The sequence below is a fragment of the Tyto alba genome, unplaced genomic scaffold, assembly GCF_018691265.1.
Source record: "Tyto alba isolate M040663 unplaced genomic scaffold, T.alba_DEE_v4.0 Super-Scaffold_1000006, whole genome shotgun sequence".
Taxonomy (NCBI): domain Eukaryota; kingdom Metazoa; phylum Chordata; class Aves; order Strigiformes; family Tytonidae; genus Tyto; species Tyto alba.
In genome coordinates, this window is record NW_024881272.1 from 32,677,823 (window position 1) to 32,705,477 (window position 27,655).

Here is a 27,655-nt window from a genome sequence, read left to right on the forward strand (position 1 = left end):
TACTCTAAATAAAATGGGAGACTTAAAAAGCATCTTTACTGGGCACAAAGGCTGCACCCAAAGCACAAGGAATGACTGAACAAACACACATGCAGGAAAACAGTAGATTTCATTGGCAATACTGCTCTCACCATACTGAAAAAAGTGAGCTTTTTTTAAGATACATGAAAAAAAAATGCATAAACTAGATACATACTCACATTGCATAACTGTGTATTTTTACATATGTATACTATATAAATACACATATATAATCTGATATGAGATCATTATGCTATGAGGCTGTACATAAACATAGACATTAAGAAAATTAAATGCTAAAAACAAGTTTTGAGGAACCTGTCTCTACAGCAACTGACAGATTTCCTAGAATTCCCTGGCACATCCCCATGAAGCTGAGTGGTTTAATACAAGTCTCAAAAACACATCAAAATTCAGCATTTTTTCTCTACTACTTCCTCTTTCCTGTCATCGAGACAACCTCTGTGGGACAGGGAACTATCCTATAGTTAGCCTTCTGTTGGAGATGTCTTTACAAAGAACATTTAGTACTTAAGTTTTAAATGTGCTTCTCAAAAAAAATGCTATACCAATCTCAAATTCCAGTTTTTAAACTTCTATTGCCAAAATGTTCTGAAACAAATGAACTTTTTATTCAAGCAAAAAGACTTGGCTAACACAGAGGGTATTGAAATAATCTCTCCTACCACAGTCAGCTTCAATGAATACTGCAATTTTCTTAAAATACAGAAAGCAAATCCTTCAGCAGAAAAATGGTGTGACTCCAGTGAAGTCAGATGGGTTGGACCAGATGACTTTATGCCAGATAAGAATCTGGTCCACCAAAAAAATATGTTGTCAATAAATTCAGTATTCCATTCTGCAATTTCGGTAAAAGATAAAAATTAATTTCTGTGTAAAGAAATGTACCATCGTCATCTATTTAACTCTGACCCCATAATCTTCTCTTCCTCCTTCTAATCCTGAACTCATGAAATGAACGTAAAGTATGTGCTTTGGAGAACTCCTGAAAATACAAACCAGATACTTTTAACTGTTTTCAGCACTGCAAAACTCGCAACGAGCAGAACTTGTCATTGCTCTTTCCCACATTACAGTTAACATGTCATCACCTCACACTATCTGCTGCTTATATACAGATAGACCAGCTCCATTTGGCACTAGATAACTGACAAAACATACAGCAGTGAAGTGTGACAGTTTATTATTGAGGAATTGCTAAAAGTGCATGGTTTTTTTTTTTCAGAAGAACTGTTGCATAATACTACTGCTACTCTGCATGCATATAAGCCTTTCCACCAACAAACCTCAAACCCAAAGAAGAATAAGAACCCAGAAATGGAGACTCCTTGCAAATGAAGATAAAAATAACAAAATTGCTGGGCAAAAGCCACGGAGGCATTGGGTAGCAGAGGCGCTCTCGCTGCCAGTCCACAGCCCCATCCACGCAGCAGTGCAGCTCTGTGCTGGACACTGAAAGCACCCTCACTGGAAGACGGCCAGAAGGTTGAGGTAGCCCCTGAGGGTGACTTAAAGCTGCTTAGCTGACCTTATTTTTAAGCCCTAACCTTTTAAGACTTACTTTTACTTCTGCTGCTGACCTCCCTTCCACAACGGCAGCTTCAAAGCTGAGGCACCTTCCAGTGCGCTTGCTCGGCAAAACTGAGCTGACCATGCAAGTGCCGTGTTTCAATCTGCACAAACTCATCTACCTGTGCATCTCCCCAGATGAGGGGAAAGAGGAGAAAGAGGAACCTTCTCCTCATTCCCTCCCATCTTTCTAATCCACTCCTCCTGATAAACGGGAGAAAATTACAAATGGACAAGGAAAAAGCCCTGTATTAATGCAGAGTTGATGGGGACGTGCAGGACTGAGCAGACACAGAGCAGGGACTGCCCACAGGGCAGGGGCTGCCACTGCTCCAAACACACACGTCTCCCCATTCCCTGAATTTTACATCTCAAATTTCACTTGTCCAACAAGAGCATTGCAATATATTGGACAAAAGATGAATCAACTCGCTACACCAGTTAAATAAAAAACACCTAATCTGGAAAGGCGGGCAGTGCTTAGGAGGCTACCAACCACCAGGTCCCGGGTCGGTGCTCTGGGGGTTTCCAAGCCCTTCGTACATCTCAGGATTAGGCCCAAGGTTGCATTTCACAATTTTCCAGTTTGTCTCTTCGGATAACTATTGTACCATGAAGATGTAAACAAACATAAAAGTCAAACCCAGAAGCCTGTATTAGACTCACCATCTGTGCAGCCAGAAATACTGTCTACCACCTGAGTAAACAGGCCAAACATAAATTCATGGTTATGAAGAGGAACTACTTTGTGTCAGACTATTGGCAGATAAAAGGCAAGCACATTATTTTAAGCTTTAGATATTTGTGGGGGAAGAAGTGATGAGAGAGGAGGAGGAAATAAGGACCAACAAATGCACCAAAAGGAATATGAACCCAAATGGTGTCCCAGTGTCTGAACTAAACCACGACAGCTCCTCTCATGGCTCTCGCTGCTGTTGCCTTAACCTCTCCTCTGTCCTGCATCCCTCTGAAGCTGTGGATGAGACCAAGAACAGACACAGCATACAAGGGGCTATTCCCAAGTTATTTGTAACCTGGCCAACGTCACCTGAAATCATCATACCCGTAAGATCGAACAGGTACACTGAAAGAGTCGGACGAGTTCAGATAAAGATCAGGTTATCCAACCTCATCGTCCCAGCCTCACCACTGACTGAGGAACAGAACCCGCTCTATCATCTCACCTCCCGGTCTCCAGGCCCAGTTTACCTCCTCGTGGCACCAGGGAAAATAACGAGGCACCCAACAGCCAACTCCCCTGGCCTATTAGGATTGTGATACTTTCTTAGTTTACAAGTTTCGCCCTTATCCTTGTGCACCACTCTGATGTACAGCTGATCTCCAGATTACCACAAGAATAGCAAGTCCCGCTTTCAGCTGCATATTAAAAGGTTTTGAAATCTGCTGCAGCAGAGATGGAGGAACAGCTGAGGAGCTATAAAGCTGTCCTCTCCCACAGCCCTGCTTGCTGTCAGGCTACAGACAGCAATCTTCAATGCAGTCTTCATCCCGCTCCAGGAAAGGTCTTTTTGATTCCTCCCGACAGCTCCTAAAATGCAACAGTAAGCGCCTCTTCCACAAAATGCAGCCAGTGTTTCTTTATCAGACTTTCAAAGGCACAGGGACAATTTCAGTCGAGTATTTGCAAATGTGCAGTCAACCTACCAACTGGCTAATAAACCTAATGGGGGAATACTGGAGCATCACTGTAAGAAATCATTGAAAAGGTATCTGTTTCTTCCAATAAGAGTTTATTAAGGCCCTCTGGAAACACCTGCACAGGAGCTCTGACCATCTTCCCAGTCAGGACCACGGCATAGTCTGAATTGATGGCAAATACACACTAAAAAGATCAAAGTAAAACCTGCTCCCAGATTCACAATTACTGCTCCTTTAAAACACTCTCCTTGGCTTTGTACAGACTGTAATTACAGATCAAATTCTGGACAACCTTTCAGACAATTCCTTGACACAGTTTTCACTCAGCATTTATCCCTGGATCAGACACTGCCACCTCACTCAGGGCAAGCACAATTCTGGTGCTACTAAAATGAATCAGACTACACAGGGAGAAAGGAGCCACTGGATATGAGTAAGAGGGGCATAACCTGCTCCCTGACAACACAAACACCAAACACAACACCCTGATAAACTGAAAGTACAGAAGAAATCAAACAGGACTCTTTTTCAGAGTTACTCAGCCCAATTACCCCAAATCAAACACACCGCTTGCAAATAACAATTCTGCGTATGCATGTCCCTAACCTGAGCATAGACACACACTCTGCCAACTTAACTAAGAAACCAGCCTGATTGATTTGGCTTATATAAACTAACACACACATTCCATAGGTGCATCTGTGTTGCTGCAGTTATGGTTCTCAGCAGTTGCATTACAAAACCCTATTTCAAAGGTTTACAACTCTCCAGCAACAGGGACAGTCAAGCTTTCTTCTTTAAGGCTGTGTTATTCTTCACTGTTATATCCCCTTAAAAGCTTGAAAATAAAATTTCGTTTCCTATCGACTTTGTCCTTCTCTAGACAGCAAACATTGTATTTTGCTGTAGTTTTAGTGCACTGCTAGCCAAAACATGTCTCTGTCCTATTTATGTCCTTCTTTTGAGCACCTACCTGTATCATCATCATCAGTTACAGAAGAAGCATCTGCACAAATCTGGAGACAGGGGCAGGAGCCTCTGCTAGGGGACATGGCATAACTCCATGGAGGGTAGCAGACCCCCATTTACTTCAGCTGAGCATCTCACCCAAGGACCACAGGAGCAAAGGGCTAACATGGAGGGAAAGCTACAGCCAGGGCACCACGCTGCAAATCTCATGGTTTATTCCACCCCACCCAGGAAATAAAAAAAAAAAAAAAAATAAAATTCAAAGGGCGGATTTGCATTAGACACGCTGTGTTGGGGTGCTCCTGAGAACAGAGAACTGCCCCCAGCTCCCCCGTGCGCAGAGCAGAGCCCTCTGGCAGGCAGGGCTCTCCCAGTGAGCGGGGCTCTGCCCAGCAGCGGTGCTGGCCCTGTACGACGGGCAGGGACGGGCGGCAGCGGCGGCCGTGCTGGCAGGGAGCTCGGCAAGCTGAGGTGTGCAGGGCGAGGTGACTCAGAAGGCACCAGGGACAACTCACTAACGAAGGCAGTGGGGATACTTGATACAGACGCGCTTTTCCATCACGCTCGAGAAATGACCAAAGGATAAGTATTTAAGGAGCATGCCGTTTAATTAGCCATCATTACATGCCCTTGCCTGAACAGCCTCCCCCTCCGGTTTGCTGCCTTACTGAACCTACACCTATGCTAGTACCTAAAGATTAAAGGTCTGCTCTCCTCAGCACTGTACAGAAGCTCAGTAAGGGATCACAGTAGCAACTAGAGCAGAAAAAGGGACAATTATCACCTCCGTCTCACAGATACTGACTGAAGCACAGCAGTCCTGTGTAGGTCATTGCTGTGTGTCCTCAAGTCCACAGGCATTCAGATTTTTGCCTGAAGGACTTTAACCCATCCTTTCCCTGCACAAACAGCTGGGCTGAGGGGATATTTCTAGATCACATTCCAGAAGTTTGTTGCCTAACCGACACGTGTTGCACTGAGCATCACAAGCTGTTTTGTGGGACATGCATGAAGCAACACACTGATTCCAGCTATGTTTCTGCAGACTCTTCCAGGTAGTGTAGGTCAGCACAGCCATGAAAAGCACTATGCCCCTCGCGTTTCCTTCTCCCTCCCGAGATGTTTATTCTCACAGGGAGCCACAACGACAACATTTTAAATGGTTTCGCAGGATGCATCAGGCAGAACAAGGATTTGAACCCAAGTTGCTTGTGGCCCAATCCAAGACAATTTTCCTTTTATCTAAAATGAGATGCATAATTCCCAAGGGCAGAGACCCAGTTTCTGTGAAGATCATAGTACAATTTGGGGCCCTGTAAAAATGACAATGGCGAAGACTGGAAGGTTATACCTCCTACCTCCTGTGTGGGAGTAAAATTCCCGGCAGGGATATGGTAAGGGACCTTGAAAAATTAACCTTGCAGAGCTCCTCATCACAGGGAGGATCCTGACTACTATTTTTGCTTGGCGGCTAGGCACTTCTTCATAATCAGGGTGATATTACTTGCCAATTTTGAAAGTGGGACAAAGTTCCACCTTAACTTCAATACCTCCTTAAATATTAAACAATTTCTAATGTGCTAAAACTGTAACAGATTTCGCCAAAGCTTCAAATTCTAAATTAATACCAACTTCCCACCCACTGCCTCCCTGGGCAAAATCTTGGAAGGCCAGAAGAAGCAGATTAACATTTCAAAGCTGAGCCCCAGCCCTCTCTTAGCTATCACTAGGTCTCCAGGGCAAACAGTCACTTCCCTTGCTGAGCATTCAGGAATGCAGATGGCCTGTTCGTGCTGTGGCAAAATCCCGTCACCCTTAAAGGGATACTGGTACCTCAGGGAAATGCAACAGGAGTCAAATCTGATGTACTGGTAGAAAGGACGCAGTGTAACTCTGAAAATATAGGAAATGTAACACACTAGGAAAAAAAAAAATGCAAGCAAGTTAAAGCAGCTAACAGTTTAAAGAAATACATTCGCTAAACAGAGGCATCAGATACATTTTTAAGTGTGAACTACAGGTCACAGTCACTCTGAGACGTTTTGAAACATGAGCAGTGCAATATTAACCACTGACAATGCTCAAGTGATTAAAAAACGTGTTTTACTTGCCTAAATTACATTTTATTTCACCTAACACTTACTCCAAAAACGGTCATCATTGGATCCAAATTCTAACAATCATATATTTGTCTACAGTCATTACTGCATTTCAGAAAACCCATACCCCTAATTTCCTAAGCCTGATGGCTGGTGAGCACAGAGGACTCCCGCATTTAAATTTCTGGCTGCATTTATAATACATGGAAATATTCAAATGAATCAGGGAGATTCCTAGGCAATCTCTGCTTTTCATCAACCACAGACAGCTACCAGCCCTCAACAAGGATGACACCTCCCCAGCCATAAAGTGCAGTCATTACCTCCACATACATATGTACTGCCTCTGGAATGCAGTTCTGTATCTCCTGCTTTGCTCCAGCTCTTATTACTTTTTTTGCATGGTGTTTTGAAAGATGTAATTACTATAGAAAATAGCTGATAAAAGGCCTTCATTTCAAACTGTAAAAGTGCCTCAAAAATTTCTGTAAGCATTCTCTGTTGAGAAAAACATTGGTTTAGAAATAGTCTGAAGCCTCCATTTTTAAGATCTGAGAATATTTAGTATTGAGTTCTGGATTCTTTTTACAGACAAACCCAATGATCTGTAATGTGTGCCAAATTCATGTAATATCACAATGCCTGAAATGGAAAAGGTCTCTAATGAAAAGAAATATTTGTAAAAATACCTACATAAAGAGGGATCCGATATATAACAGCCAGCCACAAAACCAGTGAGATGTTTTATGTACAAATATTGCTAGGTTATTTGCTATTATAACTGGTTGGTAATGTAAGAGGACATTTGGGTATAGAAATATTAATATTAATCAGAGATTAATTAGTTATCTGGGAATACTAACACAGTTTTTTACCAAACTCAGAAAAACACAAGTTATGCCTCCAAGGATGGGTAAGAAGAAAGACAGTATCTTCTTTGATGACTAAGAATCGTATAACTTCACCAAGAGAGTATTTCAAGAACACAAAGACTTTGATATAGAAAACTTAAGTGCTGAGACTGATCTGAAAGAGCCACCCTCTGATAAACTGCACCAAAACTGAGCGTGCAAAGACCGAGATGAAGAAAACATCAAAGCTCCATTAGTAAAGAAATAAAAAAGCCCAACAGTTTGACCAGTGACCGCAGAAAAATCACAGACTTCCCACTTTTGGCAGAAACACTACATCAGATCAGCGGAGATGGATCCCTCCAGACCCAGGGGGTTCACGCAGGCAAACCATGGTGTCTGTACTGTGCAAGCTGAACTGTGGTAACCACAAATGTGCACGCTCCTCTGAGTGGAAAATACTTGGCACAGCCACGTCTCAATTATCAGTGGACAATCTATCCAGGGTATGGATTAACCACCAGACACACGAAGATGCCGGCGCTGGCGTCGCATGGGGCTGCCTCTGCTATTAGCTCAGGAGCAGCACTAGAGGACAGCTGAAATGGTTTATGTACGTGCCCAGGTGAAGGAATTCCATGCAGATGCGAGCCAGCTTCGGGCACAGACAGCCCCAATGTCTCCGCTCTGTGCGCCCGAGCAGCCCTGCCTGGAGCCCCCAGCAACGAGCCCCAGCACCCAGCTAAGCCCTGGCGCGGCACAGCCATCGCGGAGTGAGGCTCAGCCCATCGACTGGGGCTCCGGGGACCTCCAGCCTCGAGTCTCCTGGCCTGCTGTTCCGAGCTGGCTCTGCAGAGTCACCTGAGTGTCCCCGCACAGTGACAGCACTGGCCGCTGGTGCAAAAGCTGGCCCAACCCTGCTAGCCCAGGTAATAAGAGACAGGGGTCTCATTCCGGTTAGCTTAGCGCTAAGAAGGCAAACGATGCACTCGAGCTGCCTTACTGCTGCAGAAGTCTGTGTGTGCGTGCATACAGCGGAACTGCTGCAGCAGTGCACCTGCACCTTACACGCTCACGTGTCCTCTGACACAGGCCTACTCCTTCGTGCACTCACAGCGGGTACTCCAGCTCGCTCCCCCTGCTCTCCTGAGCCTTCGCAGGCAAGCGCAGCGAGGCAGCCGAGGAGGAGAGAGCAGCTGTAATTTAGCAACGTGAAGCAGAGGTCTTCCAATCCACTGCTGCCTGCTGAGACCCTGGCAGCGTTAGCGTGAAAGACTCTGCAAGCGGACCAACAGGGACTTAGACTAAGAACTTCTGCATTGCAATTTGAACCCAGTATTAAGACTTTTTTGCAGTTTAGGGTATTAGCAGCATTTCCACTAAACTTCCGTTTGTTTATGCATTTTATTCCTGAAGATGTGTCACAACTAACTTTAATAAAAAAAGAGTAGGATTTAATGGCATGTTTAGATCTGAGAATTTAACAGGCCTGTCATGAACGCTTCATTTAAGTAACTGAATTTACTTGGTATCATAACATTTAGTTAAGATTAGTTATCTCTGTTAACATATAAACAGTTTAAGTTATTGAAGATAAATGAGACTCGCCAACTTAACTTATAATATGCTCGTGACCTCTGCAACAGGACTCACTACTGATTTTAGAAACAGCATGTAACAGTTTTAATTTACTAAAGAAAGCGCCTGCGCCAGAACAGAGTTAACTGTGAGTAATCCCAAATGGGAGGAGGCAGGGAAGAGGATGTGGATGCCTCTCCCATCCTCTCCTGTCTAATGAGGATAGACCATTCGGCAAGGCAGGGCAAAACCTCCAGGAAATATATGTAATGAGAGTCACTATTAAGCCTTAATCAGCTTTGAGAGAACATTAAGACTTGGCTCATTTTCCTTTTAATTTTAGTGATTTGGTGATAAAATTACTTGACTCTGAAGACTTCAAAACGCCCTTTTCTATGCCACATAGGATACTGTCATGTTTTCCCTTGTAGTGTTTTCCATTCATTTGCACAAATTATCTTTTCTTCTTTTAAATGCCACTGAAATAAACAATGAAAATATACAAAGGAACCTATATTCTCTTCTTGAATAATTAGATACTATCTTTGAAAACACAGAACCAAAGTCTGACAATAAATCCAAGACAAAGCTTCTATTAGCCCAGATAATGCCCATAAACCCGGCACTGCTTTACAAAGGTATGTAAATGTCAGCACCTTTATTTTACATGAAGAAATGGAGCACTGAGAGCAGACCTGGTCGGATTCCATCACCTCCAAGAATCCAGACCCCTTTATTCCCAGACTAATTAGAATCTCTTGTAACAGTGTTCTTCCTCATACTAACATTCAACTAACGTACACCAACAGACAGGAAATACTGCCCTTAATCCTTTGGAAACAGGTGTCATTTTTCTATAAAATGACCGGTTATACATTCATTCTGCTTATTTTGGAAGTTTTGTAAAATGCTGCTCTTCTAAAATACACCTCTACAGATATTTTTTCTAATATTTAAGGAAATTTTCTTATCTTAGAAAAAAAAAAATAATCAAGTTTTGGACAACAATCAGAAACATTTCAATGACTATCCTCTTTTGACACTCAAAACTGAAGTATATTGAAATCAGAGATTTTATAAATCTTTAATTTGAAAAATATAAATATCATTAAGCAACAAAAGCTGCTAAATGTGGAACAAAACACAGAAACAGCTGGGCTACAATTGAAGAGAGATCCAGATACCTAGTGATTATTTTCTGTCCTTTGATAACATTATCTACCCTCATAAAAGGAGAGCACACACAAGGGAAGAAAACCAGACTATGAGTCCATTTGCAGACACAAACCAAAACTCTCCTCTTCCCACACCAACGCAGCATAAAAAGCAGCCATTAGACAGCAAACTGAGGCATGCACACCAAGATGCAGAGAAAGCTTTGGGTTGCTTCAACAGTAACTCATTATAATCTCTGACAATTCACAATCCAGCTCCATCCAGGTAAAAGTAACTGCAGAAATCCAGGGAGAAGAATCAGGCCTCTGCCACACGGCAGCATGCAGCACTGAGCAGAAATGACCAGTGCAACAGAGGGTGAGCAGTTAACAAGCACCAAGGAGTTGCTCAATACAAAAATAAACTTGGAAAGAAAAGAAAGTGGTTAGTCACAAGGGATTATAATAGTCCATAGTAAACAGTCCAGTTCATCAAATAAACAAAGCAAATACCCTATCCTGTAAAATGTTGAGGAATTCTTTGAAAGGAAGTCCAAGCTCTCCGCTTTCAGCACATTCAGTCAGTGAGTCTGGTGGTGAGAAGCCTCAGCTCCCACGAGGGAATACTGAACCTCTCAATGCACCGAAGATGGGCACAGCACGGGGCTTACAACCTGGAACTCAAACAGCAAGGTGCAAACGCACTCTCGATTTACCAGTGGATATAGAGAGACTTGCAAAAGTAACTTCAGAAATAAAATCTCCTTCATCTAACTCTAAGACCTTACCAGCTCCTATTTCTCAGTAACAAACTGTCAGTGCCTTCTGTTCTGGATTTCAAAAATAAAAGCTCAGTGCTGCAAGGACTGCATCCTGCGAGGAGTCCCAGTTCAGCACATTAGGTTATACGGAAAAAGTCTCTGAAAGGCTTTGGACCTGTATCTGTGGTTTGAGGAATGTGCAATTAAAATCAGCTGCTCCTAAAGTGGCAGAAGGGTGGAGGCCGACAATAATCAACTGCCAGCTCCTGTGCAGTCATTTGGAAGCAGTGTCTTCTCCCCAGCTCTACCAGATACTAAATTAGAAACAGTTCTTGGTAGCATTTTGTCTGCTGCCTGTGAAGCAAAAGGGAAGAGACTTGCTAAAATTCAGTTGACAGGTTTTTGCATTTATCCTAGGTTCAACCACATGCAAGGCTGTTGACTGTGAAAAGTCCCTGCACTGGCTTCAGTCAATAAGAAACAAAAGGCTCAACTGAGCACAGTGCTGAGGGCCTCTCATTCACAGAAGTGTGCATTTCTCCATAAAAACGTCTCCATTGAACTGCATGTGATACAACTCTCAGGTGAATTACCACAAGCAGCTACTGTTGGCAACTGTCAACAAAGAATCTCTATATCAAAACCACCTATGGAAGTGCTCAACACGATGAGCAAGATGCACTGGATAGATCCCATCTGCATTCTCATTAAAAGTCCTCCAGTTCCATGCTGCACACTCAACAGTGCAACTTGCTGCCACTGTGGAGATACTCTCATGAAACTCAATCACACGGCATTATTAAAATATCCATACATTTTACATAGATTTCCTATTTAAACCCACACTATACACCCTACTCCAGGCTTTCAAACCGGTACGGCTACACAAAACTGCCATGCAGATTCAGGGCCTTCTATTTCTTCTCTGTAAAAGAGCAATGACACACAAACTTCTGAACTTTTCCAGAGCAAACAGCTATTTCAGCTTCACAGCAGTAATGCTTTCTCTCTGCATAATGTTTGCTATCAAACCAGGACAGGCAGGCACAGCGGATTCTGAGGGATGCCTAAGGGAGAGAAATTAACCCAAAATTCAGTACAAGCAAACCTCTGTCATATTATGCTGCCTCAGGTTATAGACTCATGACTTAACTAAATATACTTTTCCTACAGACTATCTCCTACAAACTATTGCTCCATGTTAATCATGCTTCTGAAGAGCACCTCTGCTCAGCACAGAATTTAATATGATGAACTAGGAGCTTATCACATCAACTATCACACAATGCAGTTTGATAGGAGAGGCTCAGAGCCTGCTTCCAGTTAGCATGACCTTTTCCAGGATTTTTATAGATTCTTGCACATATTTACTCGAAAACACAACAGCAACAGGTTAATGAGAGATACCAGAACGGAAGACAGGGCTGACAATACCATGACCAACAAATCTGATCCTGCATTAAGAATTACATGTGAAGATCACCAGGACTGGAGCTTTGAGCATGCACACTTTGATAATGGCTGAATGGAAAAACCTTAGAAATAGGAAGAAAAAGTGGAAGAGACGATTCAGAGCAAAAGGGCGTGATACAAGGAAAAACAGTTATCAAAAATATGGCGGGCTGAGGAACAGCTTGGAGAGGTACACCAAAGAGATCTTGTTTTATGAAAGCACCAGGGAGTAGAAAGGCAATTCAGCCAATTTGTTCCAAGAGGAAGCCACATGCGAGACAAGTGAGACACAGAAGCCTGTGGGATGGACATACAATGGGTCCTTCAAAAGTAGGCATCTATTCCACGGCTACCCACTGATGCAGGGAAGTGGATTCAGTGGCCCTGAGTGCTCCATCCAGTCCTACACCACTAATAGCAGGGGTCCCTCCCTATTGCCTAATACTGGATTATGCAAAAGATCATACAGAACTGCCAAGTCAGGGCTTTGCATTATCGTTCCACACCCCTACAGAGATTGCTGCGATAAAGCATTAGCCCTGGCCACACCGCTCTCATTAACCCCTCCTCCTTGGTGCTCACTCACCATTAAGGCTGGGCACGCAGCTGACAAAGCCAGCCTTCTGGTCTCCTTGTACTCACACAGCTGATGCAGAGGGAAATGACAGGAATTCCAGCCCTCTTCAATCCCCAGTGACTCTGGCACAGCCGGATCTCCTTAAAGATGAACTTTCAGCCTGCAGCAAAGTCATTCTTCTAAACTAGGGGTCAGCTTAGTCTTTGAGATCGCTTTTGAGATGAAACTAGCTCCAAAGACACATTTGTGCTCTGTATGGGAAACCTTTACTGCATTACATTGGACACAGAGCCGTACACAAACCAAGGAAACTCTACAGGACCCTACTCCAAAACACAAGAACAACTCCTGTAAACTCAGAACACTTGTACAGACTATCAAATTCAGGGCACATTTCCAGTACTGCTTGACCTAATCAACCCTCTTTGAAGAAAACAAGATGCTATAATATTTGTTTTCAAAGTTGACTGCTGCAAAAGAAACTGCTATGACCTGAAGCAACAACACAGCTCAAAGGAACACTTCCAAAAATACAGTTCCAGCCTGAAAAAGTTTACTAAACTCTTGAAACTTTTACCACCACGCTGAATAAATTTTGAAGGTTACTCATAGGCCATACAAGAAAATCAGACTTCAGAAAGGGTGATTCTGACAACAGGGCCTGCATTTCAGCTGTTCTTCAAAGTGGACTGTAAACTTGTAAGTAAATATACATTCCCGAGGAGTAACCACATTCAACTTCCACAGTAACATTTAAAATACCTCTGAAGAGCAGATGAGCCACTGTGGTCGCACTCTCAAGAGTGACAAGAAACACAAGAAAACAGCTACCTGAAGTGCATGAGCTTGCAAAGAGCTCTTCATGGAGAGAACCACACATGCACGTGGAATTTAATGCCCACTCCATGATGTTCTGGGATAAAACAACTAACATCTGGTCAAGAGAGCCCCTTGGCCTACACAGATTCTGCAGAAACACAAATTCCTTGCCACACCAACTGATTTGCAAGATAGAGACCTCCAAAATTAACGGGGTTTCCATGAAATTACTTTCCTCAGTGTTATCAGGGCTGCTTCGGTCAACAACCCGTCAGCAATGCAATTTCTTTCCAAATGATAATTAAAATATCTATGTACATCTTCTTCAGCCTTCCATTTTCCAAGCATTACTTACAGTCGTATGATGAGAGACGCTGCCTCCAATATTGAGGTTTTTGAGAAGCTGGGGAGACCCTCCATACTGCCCTGAGATCTGCTTCCTGACTTCAGCAGCTACAGTTCTGAAACGAGACAGGGACAACATTATCTCTGTAGAAGAATTACAATGAAGACAATATATCAAATACGCTTTACATTGCTGTTGGAATGAAACCAAATATTTAGTGTGCTGGTTGGAATAAGAGTGTCACCAGCCGGTGAGAACGGAGCTTGTGTATTAAATTCCCGGAGAATCACAAAATTCTCACAAGGCTGCATATATGCGTTCTTAACAGCAATTACATTTTTTTTTTTCCTTTTGTGAACTGCTCTTTTGTGCACATCTGTGGCAATAAAACGCACGTGACACTGAGCACAAATAAACTTGTTCCTGGCAGCCTCTTTCCAGTCTCTACCAAGGAAAGCTCTCCCCCAGCGCTCTCCACACCCCTCGCAGTTCCAAGCCTGCTCACACAGGCTGTGCACTCCCCTCTCATTTTCACCCCTTGCCTGGTTTTGGGTTTTGCAGTCACAGAGATGAGGACTGGCAGCCACTCTCCACACAATATCCAACACCTTCAACACCCAGCTCAGGGGCAGATGCAGTCCCACACAGGGTGGGGTTGAAATGTCTAGAGAAGGACACACAGGAAACAACCAACCAGGTCAGAACAAAAATGTGTTTTGCCTTTCGCATAGGAAAAGTAGCGGTGGGACTATGGTGACTAGCAGAGGGGATACTGGCTAGCAGGGCACAATGCCTTAAGGTCTCTGCCACGGAGACATTCCACCACTGGGCAACTTTTCTCACCAGGAAGGATAAACACAGATCGATCCTTCCATGCCTGGAGGGCAAAATCCACACTGTGCCCTTCTGGGGTTTTCTATTTTCCCCCAATAAGCCATGTTGCTACTGGGAAGTGTAAAAACACAACAGTTAGGTAAACGTACCAAGGGAACATCTTGGCAAAGGAAGAGCACATCAGAGAGGGAAAAAGTCAAGAGCTGTCTTAACAAACAGCCACGGGCCAAGCCCTAACACAACCATCACAGTGCTCCATCTTGTAACCCAGCAGCAAGCTGCAGCTCACCTCCGCAGCAAAAGTGGGATAGCCAGCTTTTTGAGTCTGGTGGAAACTGTTTTGCTTCAAAAGCAAACCAAAACCCCAGATTCTTTCCATGAAAAAACGTTTTGCTGACAAGCTGCTGACCAATCCTGGTCTACAGGGCCTCAGCAACACGTGAGTGCTCTTCTCCAGGAGGCAACGACCAATTCAGTGACAAACCCGCTCCCAACTGCCATTCACCACATCACAGCACTGCAGCCCGCTCCGTCTCCCCGAACAAAGTCCCAGCTCCAAAGAGATGCTAACCAGTGCACAAGACAGATGAAGAGGCTGCAAGGACACGGGTGATTTTTTTTTTTTCTGCTGGATCAGCGATTTTTATGGGAGCAGCATCATGACTAACAGACTCGCTCCTGATCTCACTCAGGGGAATGTGCTGTGTATCAGCATGGTGCACGAGCTGCTAAAATCCCGTCAAGTAAAGATGGTTAAACCTTTCCTGAGGTTTAACCTTGACATCAGGGTGGGCTCCTAGCTTCGGGACTGCTGTTGCAGTGGCTGCTGGTGGGCAGGAATGGGGGCCGGTGGAGGCAACTGATGTCAATGGAAGAGAAGGGAACTCTAAAAGGGAACTAGCTGGGACAACTGAGCCCACCATAGAGAACAGATGTTTCCTCAGGCTAGAGAATGGGAGTAAGATTAGCTAGAGGAAGCATTATTTTGTCTTTTTAAAAAGTGGACTGCAGAAGGAGGAAAAAAAAAAAAAAAAAAAAAGCTTTATGTATTCTGGCTGCAAGAAGTCATTTGCTTCATGTTTGCCTTTATCCCCAGGAGACTGTGTTTTCACTTCTGGAGGGTGCCTTCTGAAAGCAGACCAAACAGCTCCTGCTGGGGAGGGAAAACATTCAGGCTGCCTGATCACCCTTGGAAAAAGCATCTTCCCTGCTCCCACCATGCTCACGCATACACTCACAGACACGCACACATGAGAACAAACCACACATGCTGCTAGCGTTTATAGGAAAATTTGGAATGTATTAAAATGGCTGCTTGGCATGGAAAACACTACACATCTGTGGCTGATGAGCTTTAAAAGCTTGCCCCCAGGTTGCAGACAATCTCTGCTTTAAACCCGATCTCTGACTCAGTGCGTGTTTTGTGTAATTCCTGATCACAGGCGAAAGAGAGCCCTTCACCGCATGGCTGGCAGGAAAAATCAGAACCCACATTTCGCCAGGCAGCACAACACAGGAAAAACTAAAAATCCTTCCCCATTTTCAAGAGATGTACATTGTTTCCAGATGGAAAGTATAACCAGAGGAGGAAACCTGTCCTCAGCTGTGAAACCCCTGCCAGTGCCTACCGACGTTACTCTGCGCTGCTCCTCATGAACCTGAGACACACTTTGGGATGGGCTCCAGAGGGGTTCTCAGTCCTTCCTTCTTCTTCATCTTGGCCTCAGCTGGGCAGCTCTGCAGCGGCTGGGAGCTGTGCTGTAGTTGGAGCACAGCCTGTCAATACACCCTTAACTCCAGCTACCATTGCGCTTTACCCCAGCTTGACCCAGAACCAAGCTCAGCAGCAATTACAACGTTGTTTAGGGGCACTGTGAGTTTGCACAGATGCTATTGTACTGCCCGACATAATCCCCTTCTGAAAAGCTCACTTGATGCAAAAGGGGAAGAAACATGGTTAAACAAAAGGGTGGCACTGCTCAGCACGGCTTCTGACCGTGTGCTGTACATCAGTGGCTGCCCCATTAATAACCTCGCTGGATAGTAAAAATTTCCCTGAAGGATGATCACAGAAAGTCAGAACTGAACAACCAACAATCGGTTGGATGAAGACACCATCATTACTTTCAAGATTTAAGTGGTCCTACCTCTCTAGCTTTCACCAGTGCCAATCAAACCTCTCCCCACGTGAAGTAACTGGCTACTGTCTAAACCTTGAAATTCCTGAGTGGAGTCTGCAGGACTTACTACCACCTACTCCACGGCTGCAGTCTAACCCACAGCTCTTGTTGGTTACCCTTCCGTATCTCTGCATTCACAAATGTATTGAACACCGTTTCCACTGCTAGAAAGCATCATGCTTCTGACATTTAGAAACCATCTTCTAATGTAACATGATCACCAAGTGTATTTATGGGTAATCTATACCCATTTGGGTTTGTGCCAACATCATCAGTTAGGTTCAATAACCCTCCTCCCACTCCTTCCTACTTGTAAAGGTATTCACAAAAACTAGTCCTATTCCCTCCCAGCTTCCTTCTGCAAGGCTGAGCAAGGTCAGATCCTGCAACAGGCTTTCTGCTCCCTTGATCACCCTGATGGCTCTTCTCCCCATTTGCTCCAGCTGACAATCATGCCTTTTAACACCCTGTGTTTCATCCTGATCACTCACTCCAGATAAGGCCTGATCGGGGCTTTGTAGAACCAAATTAGTATTTTCCTATTGAGAAAACACCTCAGCTGACTACTTTTAGGACTGCTTTCTCACTGCTTCATCACAGTTCAGTTTCCCTAAAACTGGTGATACACTTCCCTTCTTCTCTTCCATTTCCAGAAGTTGTTTGTCCATGACAAATGTCATCTATTCACGACTAGTAAGATCATTTTATATTGTAACCCTAAACACTATTTCTAACTAAAAGCTATGCTTTCTAACCAACCTAGGTTAAAAAGCGTATTACACCAAACTCAACCAGAAAAGATAAGTAAATCTCAAAATAGTCTCCAAATGAAAAACAAACAAACAAAAAATCCATTTGGCAGAACAGATGAGCCATTAAAGCTCTTGATAATTAAAAGGACAAATTAAAAACTGCCTCTTTAATAACTATCTTATATTCAACATGTAACCTGGGATCCTTAGACAAACATTCCAGTTAATTACAGCCCCCAGCCTCGTGAATATCTATGTTTAAAGTACATCTTCCCTAGTCATTTCCTTTCTGACCTTCTTCACCGGCTAATTATTGTGTGTGCATGTGGTTCACACAGAAAGAAATTAAAAAAAAAAAAAAAAAAAAAAAACAAAGGAAAGGAAAAAAATCCCCTTGGAACTGGCTTCTAAAGCAAAACAAGACTGGTCATTCTCAAAGTACTCTGAGCTGCAGATAACAAAATGAAACCATTTGTTTGCACTTCCATGTTGCTTTACTAGACACAAAAATAATTTCTGTTTCTATGCAGCCTACCCAGTCAAAACCAAAAATTATTCCTTTTTTTTTTTTTTTTTAGTGTAAGCAGCATATTGGAAGTATCACTTTTTCCATCTTGCCTTCCCAAGAAAAGGCTCACCAAGACCTGTCCAGTTATGCCAAGGAAGGTTAAGAACTCCTCCCTTTCACAGCAATGGTGGGTCAGTATATCATTATCTAGATCGTCTGCTGCAGTGATTTGAGGAAGTCTCTCTTTTCTATAGTCCTCTCCATTTTGAAAGAGTAATGCAAATTCTTTGATTCTCCCCATCCCTCTAATTACAAAACAATCACTCCTGCCTGTTCTTCATCTTGTGTGTGCAGTGACTCTACGCTCAGCGAGGCTTTGCCTCTTGAGAAAGACAGCCTGGTACAGTGAGGCATCTGCACCACTCCATAGCAATGCCTCTTGTTCTCTCTCCGCAGCAGAGAAAACTGCATTTACATAGTTCACTTTTTAAAGTGAAAGCATCCCCCTCTGTTCACCCAGCTCACTTGCGTACAGCTCTGCACGTGGCTGGAGGCATCTATCCTACTGCACTCACTCCGCTTGGGTCTGAACCCCCAAAACCGAATGGGCCATGGGCTGCGCCCATGGTTGAGCTGAGCTGTCCCTCTGTCCCCAGGTGTCCCTCCTGGGCTCTCCCGCCTGCGGCCCTGCTTCACCCAGGCGTGAACCGCGGCGTGAGTCGCCCAGGATGGGGGAACCTGCTCGAGGGAGAGCTCTGGCCTTGAGCTGCCACGACAGTTCAGCCGTGCCCCGAATGCAGCCTTCCCCCCAAAGCCGAGGTCCTGTTTCCTTCAGAGAAAACTCCTTCCCTTTTGAGTGAAATGGGTTTGTCTTAAAACACAAAGCTGAGGAAATACTCAGCCTGGTCCTGACTGCTGTGAGATAACACAGGAATAATACAGAAGATGAGCGCCATGTTCCCTTTTTCCTTACCATTGATTGAAACAGAAAACACCATACAGTGCTGCTCTTTTGATAATATCTGATTATTAAGGCTGAAAGCATCACCTCTAGGCTGCAGTGAAGGGAATGAGCTCCCAAGACACCTCACTGTGGAAATCACTACAGGACTGGATTCTTCAGGAGAGATCCAAGTCACACCTTGTGTTAAAAAACCCCAAGCAAACAAGAAAGCCTTGTACAAAGAAGCAGCTTTGTAGCGGAGCCCTAGAGATGAATTATTCTCTCTGCCTTCTTGCTTGCTTTAAGCAGAGACTTTCTCAGGCTTCCCAGATGTGCTGGGTTTCTGTGGCAGAGTTTTTGGTAGCAGAGGAAGGGGCTACAGCAGTGGCCCCTGTGAGAAGTTTCTCGAAGCTCCCCCAGCTCCTAGTCAGACCCACCTCTGGCCAAGGCTGTGCCAATTAGCGACGGCGGCTGCGCCTCTGAGATAACATAATTAAGAAGGGGAATCTGAGAGGAGGGGTTGGAGTTGTGAGGAAGAGTTGCAAGGAGAACACCTATACAAATACCAAGGTCAATGGAAGAAAGGAGAAGGGGGGGCGAGGTACACTGGAGCAGAGAGACCCCGCACCCAGTATCCTGTGGTGAGAAGGCAGGGCCGTCCCCCCTGCCACCCCTGGAGGTCACCAGTGGAGCAGAGGCTGACCCGAAGCCCGTGGAGGAGCCCACGCCGGGACAGGAGGCTGAGCTTACAGGAATCTGGGACTCTGAGGGGAGAAGCCCCCGCTGCTGGAGTTCAGCGCTGGGAAGACTGCAACACGCAGGGGTGACCCATGCTGGATCAGCATGGCAACGGCTGCACCCCGTGGGAAGGACCCACACCAGAGAAAGTTTGTGGAGGGCGGTCTCCAGTGAGAGGGACACTGCACTGGAGAAGGGGAGAATGTGAGGAGTCCTCCCCCTGAGGGGGAAGGAGTAAAAAGACTGACTGCATCTCCCATCCCCTGCCCCCTGTGCCACTGGAGGGGGAGGAAGTAGAGAAATCTGGAACAAAACTGAGCCTAGGGAAGAAGGAGGGGTGGCGGGAGGTGTTTTTAACTTGTGGTAATGCTTCCCACTGTCCTACTCTGTCTTTTAAGTGGTGGTGTTAGTGTTTGAATTAAAGTGATGTTCTTGTTCTTCCCCTAAGGAGTCTGTCTTTTGCCTGTGACCATAATGGGTGAGTCACCCCGCCCTGTCCTTATCTCAATCACCAAGCCTTTTACTTTATTTTCCCCTTCCCATTCCTGAGGGGGAAGAGGTGAGTTAAGGGCTCTGTGGTGCTCAGTTGCCCTCTGGGCTTAAACCAGGACAAAAGCACAGTCAACTCCAGCACAGAGACATATGCAATGGCAGAACCAGGACAGACAATGTGACTTTTGGAGAATGGGGGGGGGAGGGGGGGGGAAGCTGCTCTGAAGTTTCTGTTAAAAATACTTTTAATTATCTGTGATAGTGTTTTGACAATGCAAATGGCATCTGGATGTGGGAAGAGAATAAACTGCGATGAACATCCTGCTGCGACCACCACATTTCTGGCCTGATTCGGTGCTCGTGGAAGCCAGTGACAGTTTTGCTACCCGTCAGTGGGTGCAGGTTTCACACCATCCCTGTTTACCCTAAGGCAGGGCAAAGGCGGCTGTCAGTCTCCCTGACACATCGTTCAGGCAATGTAAAAGGGCTCCAAGTGAACACAAATGTAAATTTAGTCCTCCCAAGTCACCTTTTACAGTACTCCATCAGTGTAAAGGGAGCTTCAGCAGAAGTAAGACGCTAGCTCAGAATGTAGTGAACAGAAGTGTTTTCCCCTCAATTTAAAACCATAAAGACAACAAGCTGTGATTACTCCAGAAATCTGTCCATATACAACATAAAAGCCCTGGATGATGGGGAATTTCCAAATCCCTGAATGTCTGAGAGCAGGGTCACCTCTTCTCAACCAGGGCTCTGCTGAAGACCCCTCCAGCCCCAGACAGCACAGCCTCATGGCACGGTGAGGTTCCTGATCACACAGAAGCACCTTGGAAGGGGCTGGACCCACAAAGGTGAAAACAATTTTCTCCAGACTTTATCAAGAGCTGGGTACAGGAAAGCTGAAAATTCTCAGCAAGAGAAATCAGTGGTAAAAATCACACCCTGGGCTTTACGTGAGGTTGAAATGCATAGCAAAGCAGGGGGCAAGGCAGGTAAGTTATTCCAAGTCACAAGGATTCTCTTTAACTGTGGGAGCAGTAAAGGAAGAGCAAAACTCTTCCCGAGGAAAGACACTTCCGAAATGGTGATGGTCTACCAAAGGAGCAGTTCTGGATTCCCTAGATAACACAATCTCAGGATGGTCAAAGACCAATTGCGAGGCACTGAGACACAGGCTCATGTGAAAGGCTACATGAGTTTGCCTGAACTGTATATGTTGCATGATGTTTAAAGGGTGATTTTTTTTTTTCTTTTTCTGTATTTGAACTCTAAAAAACCTGCACACCTTTTCCTCTGCATATCCCTGGTAAGACTGGACTGCTGGGATACAACACACTTTGATTATGGGAGCATTCGGGAACTCAGAACTGACCTTTCTTGGTGGTAGCACTTCCACGTACCATTTCCCTGCCAAGCAGCCCCATGCCCAGAAAAGGTACCGGGAACATGCAACGGGGAAGAGAAGGGGTGAGCGCTCGGTGGGGACAGCGCAGCACAACCCCGAGGGGCCAGGCAGGGTGCTCGGCTTGGTCAGCACTGAACACCCAGCCCTGCTGAGAGCAAACAGGCACCTGAGAGGTTTCCTCAAGAATAAAGTATTGGCTGTTTTTTCTTGAGATGTCTTAAGGAGTGAACTTTATCTCTGCCGGTGTGGATCCTGCCTTCCGCTAACTCTCCAGAGCTGAACAGGGGAACTAAATGGAAGTGCATCTGTTCTTACACTGAGATGGAAACAACAGTGTACATGGCAGCTACAGAAGTATTGCGACGGAGCAGAAGGACGTGTTCCAATACAGTTTAATAAAAAACTGATTACCATTATAGTTCCAATTAAAAATTAACAATTTCAGACAAGACTTCAGGTATTATTAACCCACTACAGTGACTTTAAGTCAGGAGTCTCTTCTGATGGAGTCAAGACGAATCAGTAAGTACATGTGATGGCCAAAGTTCAAGCTAAAAATCCCTTCCAGTTTAAAGCCTTCCAACAGAAATGCAGCTCCACCTAGTCAGAAAGATACCTTGTAACAGACCGTCTTGAACAGATATTTTGAAACTGCTGTAGCAGTCATTAATGGCTGCTATCCCCAGTATTTAAAGATTCCGGTAGTAATACAGAGGTACCGCGGCACCCAGTTCTGTGTATACCCTTGAGGTGCACCGCACTGGCTGAAGAAAGCGGAGGCAGTAAATCAGGGCTGTGAAGACCACATCTGTGGTCTTTCTAAGAAACAGAACAGCTGATCTCACGTTTCTTTTTCCACCACTACTGTAATAACCAGCTTAGAAGCTTGCATCTATTTGATAGCAATTAAAGCAATTTACCTTCGTGGATGTGAATTATATCCCATTTGAATTACATGCTATCAGGCAAACCAAGAGCAGCATGGCTATTTCCTGTGAATAAGACAAATGCTATGTCTACCTCGATGAGTAAGCCAAACCGGAGGACAGAGTGTGAAAATGGGATGGATCTATTCTTCTTTAAACAATGGAACTGGGGAGGGCTTCCAGCAGCCACCAACACAGCCCTTGGGACTTCCGTATGCTGCTTGCTTGAACCTCTCATCCTCTGAAATAGTAACATTCACAGCAGCATATTCTGTGTCAGCACGAGAAGGGCCACAGCTGTCTGGGCACCTCTGGGTACAGCACCTCTTCTGCCCACAAGTTTTTGCCTTCACGTGCACTGTATGTGCAGCCCATGAACCAGGAACTTGAGATTTCTGAGAAGACACCACTACAATATGGGAAATCCCAGAGAGAAATACAGCAGTCTCATAAATAAGCGCAAGAGTTGGAGATGCAACAGCCCTGCTCCAGGAGGAGCTGACCTCATTGCAGACCACCTGAGTCCTTCTGCAGGCACAGCCTACGTGAACAGTAAATTCTACAAATGAACCTGATGTGTCAAAAAGACCACCTCTGCCTGCACACACACACACCGCTGCCATTTGACCGGTCTGAAAACCCATCGAGCGGATTAGATCAAAAGGTACACAAAGGTGGCACATCTGTGCTGCTGCCTGATGAACTTACTGTACTGACCTAGTGCCTGGCACAGGCAGAAACACTGTGAGCACCCACACCGGTCACCCCGGGGCCATTTCATTTAACTTCCTGCCAGGGCAGAACAACTCTTATACTCTCACTTCTAGCACTTGTCTCTCATGTGACTATTTCTATGACTACAATCAAGAACCAGGAAAAATGGCCTGGCAGCAAATCCACCTCTCTCCACTCCTGAGACCTTGATTTGTCACATTAACCCCTGGTTGGTGCATATCAAAGTTTGCAGAGAACCATGAGAGAGGAGCAATGTTTTCACCCCCATTTACAGATCCTGAGTGGGGTGGGATTGATGCCACTCCTCTACCTTCTAGCTAGCCTTTTCTTTTGACCTCCTATTTCTTTGTCCACGACCCTTCTCCATCACAGCTTCTGTAACTGCAACAACTCGTACCTACAGTTTTCTCGTTCAGTGCCGTGAAAATGATACTCCTTTCACTACGGTCCACAACCTCCCAAATAGCACCAGCAAAACTGATGGTTCCCGCTTTCTCTCTGCTGCTAGTTACGTCCAGGAGAGGTACCACGGTACCTGCTCAGACCTGCAAACAGAAAAACTGTGCTTCCCACCTGGAACCACATGCCTAACTTGGAATATAGATCAGCAGAAACCCGGTATTAGGAGGTAATTGCCTATAAATATTCCTCATTTAAAAAAACAAACAAACAAACACACAGAACTTTGTAAAATACAAGGACGTTTAACACCACAAGCCCCAAACAGCTTTGCACGGCCGAGGAGCTGTGCTAACACTAACCAGCACAGAAGGGAACGGTTTCTCCATTTCGCGGGCAGCAAGGAGGCGAGCAGGCCGGCGGGGAGCTCGCAGGTACAGGGGGTGCAGGGCTCCGGCACCCCGCACCGGCAGGAAACCCCCGGCCGCGCTGCCGGGCCGCCCATTGTGCGGCGAGAAGGGGCTGCACGACGCGCCGGGCCGGCCTTTGTTCACGGGGGGCTGAATTCAACAGCTCTTTTCCTCCTTTATTTTCCATCCCACCCCCCCCGCCCTCCTTCCTCCACGTCCCCCAGAGAACGGCACCGAGCGACGCGGACACCGCGCACCCCCCAACCCCCCCCCGCCGCATCCCCCCGCTTTGTTGCACGGCGGGAGGGAGGGGGGGGGGGGGGCGGGCGGGGGGGGGAGTGGAGGGGGAACCGCAGCCCCGCGGCGCCGGCCTGGGCGGACCCTGCCCGGGGTTGCTGCCGGCAGGCCCCGGCCCCGGCGCGGCCCGGGCGCTGTCAGCAGCCCGAAGGCCGGCGGGAGCCCGCGGGCCGCGACGGGCCCGTTCGCCCCTCAGGGACGCGGCGGCGGCGGCGGTGGGTGTCGTCCACGCTTCCCACGCCGGCCAGGCCCGGCAGCCCTCCCCGTCCCCACGCCGCGGAGCGGGCGCCCTCCCCGCGCCGCGCTACCTGCTGATCTTCTGGGCGAAGGCGCGGCGCTCGGCCATGGCCGCGCTGCGGGGCTCGGCGCGGCCGCTCCTCGGCGCTGCCGGAGCCGGGGAGCCGGGAGCGGGCGCCGTAATGCTCCGCGGAGGCGCGCAGCCGGCCCAGCTCCCCACCCTCCGCGCTGGCCGCGCCCGCCCGCCTCCTCCCCCTTCCCGCGCAGGGGCCGCTGCTCGCAGACATACGGCGGGGCGGGCAGGGACCGGCCCCGGCAGCGACCCGGCCTCCGGCCCCGCCGAGGCTCGGACAGGCTCCAGCGAGCGCGTCCCGCCATTGCCGCGGCTCGGCTCGCCGCTTTATTCCCCTTTAAAAAACGGGAGTGGGGTTGGGGCGACGACTCGCAAGAGCGAAGATCCACTCGTGGGGAGGGAATACGGCTCTTTCAGCCGGCTCGCGCCACCCAGCATCGCACCCCCGGGTGTGGAGCGAAACCGGCGGAGCTCAGCTGGCAGCGGTGGCCTCAGCTCCCAGCCGCCGCCGGGCTCCTGGAAGTGCCAACCCTTGGGAGCATCACGTTGGGGCTGCCCCAAACTGGGGCTGCCCCACAGCTCCGGGCTCCCCCAAACTGGGGCCGCCCCACAGCTCCGGGCTCCCCCAAACTGGGGCCGCCCCACAGCTCCAGGCCTGCTTGGCACAGCCGGGTCCCTCGCCCACCCACATCCCCACCCAGCACCGCCACCAGTTACCGATGAGACGGGGCTCTCGAGCTATCCTACCCTCTACGGTACCAACTTTTCCTTCAGAAAGCCTAAAAATCCTCCCCAGCGGTGGTTTAGAAGATGGCTGGAATAGCGTGACCACCAGCCTCCCAAACAAAACCAAACAGGTCGTGACTACCAGTCCCTCCACAAATGTGCCGTATTTGAGGTGGTCATCCTAACGAGAAGAGGTAGAGGGTGGAGAGTTAACAAAACCCTGCTTCGGGGACTTCAAAAAAAGATTGAGCCTAGGACGCATTCTAGCAGATAATTCAAAGTCAATGTTACACGACATATGCTGTGCATTAATCTAAACCAGAGAACTATTAATAGTAATCCAGGAAGTGTCCAAAAGTAGCGAGTGTTAATTCATCCGATTCCATCTGTTTGCATTGTGTGAATGTTTCTAGCACATTGCGACTGCAATCTGAGTATACCAATTTTTCCACTAGCAGAAGCCACTGATTTCCAGCTGCATATAATTATTCTGCTTTTCTGTTTGTATGTGTTTACACAGGGAATGTCAGGCCCCAAAATCTGCAAATATATACATATGTGAGTAATCCCACTGGAGTTAATCAGACTCTGTGCAGATATAAAGCGAATCCCATGTAAGACTGCAGCCCGCTACAGAAATGTGCTGTCATGCGTTACACAGATGCACGCACACACATGCACACAGATGGAGATGCTGCAAAGCAAAGACCTATTGTATGCCACTGAGAAAGGGCTGCTCTTCTCCAAGGGGGAGGGGAGAAAATATCCCACAAGCGTCTGCCAAGACAAAGACTTTTGCTCTTGAATTACTGCCTGCATGTAGAATTGCGCACGAGGTAAGACCATCACACAGAGTGGACAGGGTAAGGCAATGAGCTATTTACCTTCATACATCCACCTAAATGGTGGCTGCTCCCTCCCTGGAAGGGTTCAAGGCCAGGTTTGGACGAGGCTCTGTGCAACCTGGGCTGGTGGAAGGTGTCCCTGCCAGGGGCCGGGAGTGGGACTGGATGATCTTTAAAAGGTCCCTTCCCACCCAAACCATTCTGTGGTTCTATGAATAAATCCTCGTACGCAGTGCGTGTGCTTACAAAAACAGACCTAAGCACGAGGGATCGTCAGAAATGTTTCCTCTTTCCCATCTCCCATCCTGTATGGAATTTCCTTTCCAAAATGGCATCGGTTGGAGATGCAGGAGGGCTAATTTAATCCTGCCCTAAGGGAAAACCTCCCTGCCTTACTCTTACACTGAAACTGGGAATCCTGCATTTCTGAAATGGGAAATTCTTATCGTTGCCACAAGGTGCAAAGAGCAGTCCAGCCCCAGAAGCCCTGACGTACACAGCACTGGTTGATCAAGGGACCTCTTGGATTTTAGGTTTCATTTTCCCCTCCTGCCGGTTACTACCACAGACGGTAGAACTTTAAGTTGTGGGACACATGAAGTTGGTTCAGTATTACCCCCCAAAACCCACATATAGCTTATTTAATAACCTCCTACAACTGATTTGTTAGTGTGGGCTGTTTAAAGACCAAGAATACATTTCAAAATGTAGTAATGACAGAGGGTGACTTTAGGTCTCTTTCTGATGATCTTGAAACAGGCACCCACCACCCTTACTGCCTGCTTCACCCTGCACAGGCGTCTGAGCCGTACGTCAGCTGCTTCCTACCTCTCCAAAGTCTATAGCACAGCGGCTTGAGGTAACCGGTTGCCGAGTTTTGACGTCACCTTTGCTCATCTGCCAGTGCCCTGCTCTTCACTGACTTGCTCTGCAGCTTAGAGCGTGGCCAGATGAGCTCTGGCAGACTTGATTCCAGCTGCCCACCCACTTCTGTGCTGGAGGCGACCGACGGCGGGGCAGGAGGACCAGACCTGCCTGCACCTCAGCCGTGCCCGACAGATGCGCTCTGGCACCTGGAACTGCGAGCAAGGAACGTCTGTCTGTGGCTACCAGAGTTTGAAACTGCTAGCTGAGGTGGGGACGCACATCCTGCTCTGCCACCCTTGCCAGAGAGGCCACAGCCTCACTGGAACAGCAGGACAGTAACTGGGAGCAATTAGGTTTTAAACTACCACAATAGTCTCTCCTTGCCCGTGAAGGGCCTTTGCACTAATTGCAG

General features: G+C 46.6%; 1 protein-coding gene across 6 annotated transcripts in view; it reads right to left on the minus strand.

Moving 5' to 3' along the window:
* Positions 1-24,973, minus strand: part of DOCK7 (dedicator of cytokinesis 7) — a 107,758-nt gene extending 82,785 nt beyond the window's left edge. For all 6 annotated transcript variants that reach the window (XM_042804473.1, XM_042804471.1, XM_042804465.1 and 3 more), the window contains exons 1-2: positions 24,804-24,973; positions 13,886-13,991 (exon numbers count right to left, since the gene is read on the minus strand). In XM_042804473.1, the coding sequence (XP_042660407.1) occupies positions 13,886-13,991; positions 24,804-24,841 (144 nt within the window). In that variant the 5' untranslated portion in view covers positions 24,842-24,973. The remainder of the gene's footprint in view (positions 1-13,885; positions 13,992-24,803) is intronic.
* Positions 24,974-27,655: the final 2,682 nt, after the last annotated feature.